This window comes from Polistes canadensis, unplaced genomic scaffold (genome assembly GCF_001313835.1).
Source record: "Polistes canadensis isolate GaletaPanama2010 unplaced genomic scaffold, ASM131383v1 scaffold_225, whole genome shotgun sequence".
In the NCBI taxonomy this organism is placed as follows: Eukaryota; Metazoa; Arthropoda; class Insecta; order Hymenoptera; family Vespidae; genus Polistes; species Polistes canadensis.
In genome coordinates, this window is record NW_014569772.1 from 25,959 (window position 1) to 29,291 (window position 3,333).

At 29.8% G+C, this 3,333-nt stretch overlaps 1 protein-coding gene across 3 annotated transcripts in view; it reads right to left on the reverse strand.

The window, feature by feature from the left end:
- The window catches only part of LOC106790228 (TAR DNA-binding protein 43-like), a 9,310-nt gene that overhangs the window by 2,750 nt on the left and 3,227 nt on the right, over positions 1-3,333 (reverse strand). Inside the window, exon 4 of one of the 3 annotated variants that reach the window (XM_014754987.1) lies at positions 236-1,158. The exons of the other annotated variants lie outside the window; for them this stretch is intronic. Within the exon in view, the coding sequence (XP_014610473.1) occupies positions 325-1,158 (834 nt within the window). The 3' untranslated portion in view covers positions 236-324. Of the gene's footprint in view, positions 1-235; positions 1,159-3,333 lie in introns of those variants that run through there. 3 annotated transcript variants of the gene reach the window in all.

Below are 3,333 nucleotides of genomic sequence, written 5' to 3' on the forward strand. Positions count from 1 at the left end.
ATATTTCCAGATAAAATATTAAAACGAAATATAGTAACATCGAAGAAGTAACATCGTCGTAATTTTATTCGCTTTATAATATTGCCACTCTCTTAAATAATTAGTATTGTCGATTATGTATTTTTCGTTATATCATTCGTTACGTAAAAGATAGAAAAATAAAAAGAGAGAGAGAGAGAGAGAGAGTCAGTCAGAGAGAGAAAAAAGAAAAAAAAAAAAGAAAAATTAAAAGAGAGAGACACTATTTAATAATAATTAAAAATTATTATATATATTATTCCCATTGAACCATGACTTATGTATTTACGGTATTAACAAAACTCATCAGTATCTTGACATATCCGAAACGTGGTGATCCCTCGACGGTCGGTGCTTATAATAACGGTCGTAATAATTTTCTTTAGTTGGATATCTTGCGGTATCAGCAAATCTACCATCCACTTCTCTGCCATCGACGGGGTATCTGCTGTCAACTTCTCTATTCTCAATAGGATATCTGCTATCCGATTCTCTACCGTCAACAACAGTATACCTTCTATCAATGTCACGGTTGTCAACGGTATATCTACAATCGGTTTCTCTATTTTCAGGAACGCTTCTACTTTCAGTATGTCTTACTTCTGAATAACGAACATCCGATGGATATCTACAATCAGTAGAAACATATCTACCATCTGCGTCATAATAACTTCTATCGTATCCATAATTGTATCTGCCTTTCTCGGCATAGTCTGGGGTCTCCATGATAGAATAAGCAGCGCGACCTTCGTAATTAGGATATCTAGAATATTCAGCTTCAGAGGGATAAGTCGAGTTAGGAGTGGTCGCATGGGGCACCATATAATTTCTATTATCGTATCCTTGATCCTCGTAACTTGAATAATTAGCTTTTTCATATGCGTTATAACTCTGTCCTTCGTATTTATATTTATTATCATCGTAAGGATAATTGGGTGGGTATGAGGGATAATGAGTTGTTTTATAATCGTATTCTGAATCGTATCTCGGCATACTTGCTGTTTCTGATGAATTCACATTCACGTATGTTTTAGCCACAGGTATCCGTCGACTACTTGGCGTATGAACCGGAATAGGTCGGTAGCATTCATTGTGTTTGCTCGTATCATACTGACGAGCCATCATTAATCCATCAATATTCTGGAACCAGACACACCAGCCCTCGACAATAACATACTATTTTATCTGTAAATTGACACACACACATACGCACTCACATTCTATCGCAGCAACTTTGAAAAAACGTTGATCGTTTGTTTGTTTTAATTATAATTATCATTCCCACATACTTTTTTTTTTTAAATTTTTTTTTTTAATAATATATAAATGACCAGTTTTGATTAAATTATTTTCTAGCAATAACAATTATATAACATTCTATTTATCAACAAAGTAATGCACACTATCTCACAACGATCGATAATATCATGAAACTTATTATATTGAATGAGTAAGTTTGGATATGATGTGTCTCGTAATGTTTGTACATCTCCGGATATATCCTGATGATACACTAAAATCATACTTAACACGTCGCTCGATATACGAATGTTCTTATATTTCTTTTTTTCTTTTTTTTTCTTTTGAGCCCTTTAATAAATGCTCTACTTTTTTTTAAATCATACTACACAAATCATTTAAATGTACACGAAACGATATCCCACAACATTTTTTAATCAATAATAATAATAGTTTTCATCAGCAACAAAAACTGTAGCAAATAATATTATTTTCTTATTTTATTTTTTCAATTATATATATATTATAATCGTTCAAATAAAATAATAATCTTTACTATAGAAAAAAAAACACCGATAAAATAAATAAATAATAATGAAATAGATAAGTACTATAGTCGTACATAATATGTGGATAAAAAATGTTCTCTTCACTCATGCACACTGTCACACAAGATAATCATACTCATTACAATATTCCTCGTACTTCAAAAATCATACATTTAACGCCATGCAAACATTTATCGTATCATTAATCATCATCTTTCAGCTTTTAACACACTTTACATATTATTTTTTTTTTTTTTCAAAATTCTTTTATCTCTTTTTTTTCTTTTTTTTTTTTTTTCTTTGTTGAAAACGTTTTGATGCACTCTTGATTGTTTTATGATAATCCTAACTTGAAAAATATATAAATCACGATTAACTCAGATTAATATTTATTTCAATTTATAATTCCTTTAATTAATAATTCTCTCTTCTAACCGAGGAGTTTTGTATGTAAAGAAAAAAAAAGAAGAAAAAAAAAAGGTGATACGAAGAATTATCAATGAATCTAAAAAAATTAACGTATAACTAAATAAGTTTCTTGAGGAAAGACAGAAGAAGAAGAAAAAAAAAACAAACAAAGTATTAATATCTATAATATCACATGTGTGTAAATATTAATTGATAAATAAACCGATGATCCGGAAATGCATATAATTAACAAAACCATACATCCAAGTCTACTAAAAATGAACAACTTTGTTCTCGATTTCAAAAACATTCTTATGATTTTCACACTATTCTTTCTTTCTTTTTTGTTCTTTTTATTGGTGTCAAAAGCATACTTCAATTGTATTATTATATACAAATAAAAACAAACAAATATCCCAAAAAATTCTTCAACATGATCTATCTCTCTATCTCTCTCTCCCTCTCTCTCTCTCTTTCTCTTTCTCTTTCTCTTCCTCTCTCACTCTCTCTCTCTCTCTCTTTCTTTCTTGCTCTCTTGCATTCATCAGTTCACACACATACAACACACGTACAAAATCACACATTACGCATTTACTCATTATAAATTAGCCACTTAGAATCATCAAACTAAATTCACATGTGTTCACAAAAAAACATGCAGCTGGTGGTAATTTGTTTGGGTGGTATTCGTGTAACGTCATCTCCACGTTTAATAATATTTAAATATAATAAATTATTTCTGGAAGAAGAAGAAGAAGAAAAAACAAAAAAAAGATTGTTGTATTTGTTTTTCTAAATTTTGCTGCTTATCACGGGACACGTGCACACCCCCACATATGAATAAAGTTTCACGCATTCATCTATTTGCACCATATATCAAGTGTGTGTATAATTTTATATACACGTTTAGTGTATATATTGTATTATACACATAGATAGACACACACATATGTGTATACGTGTATTATTAACGTAATACACGAATACACATATATATATATATATATATAATTGAAATACGTGCATACGTATACACATATCTGTATTATATTTATACAAATATACGTATACGTAGGACATAATCGTTCAGAACTACTAAAGTAAATTGTGCCTCTGTAAG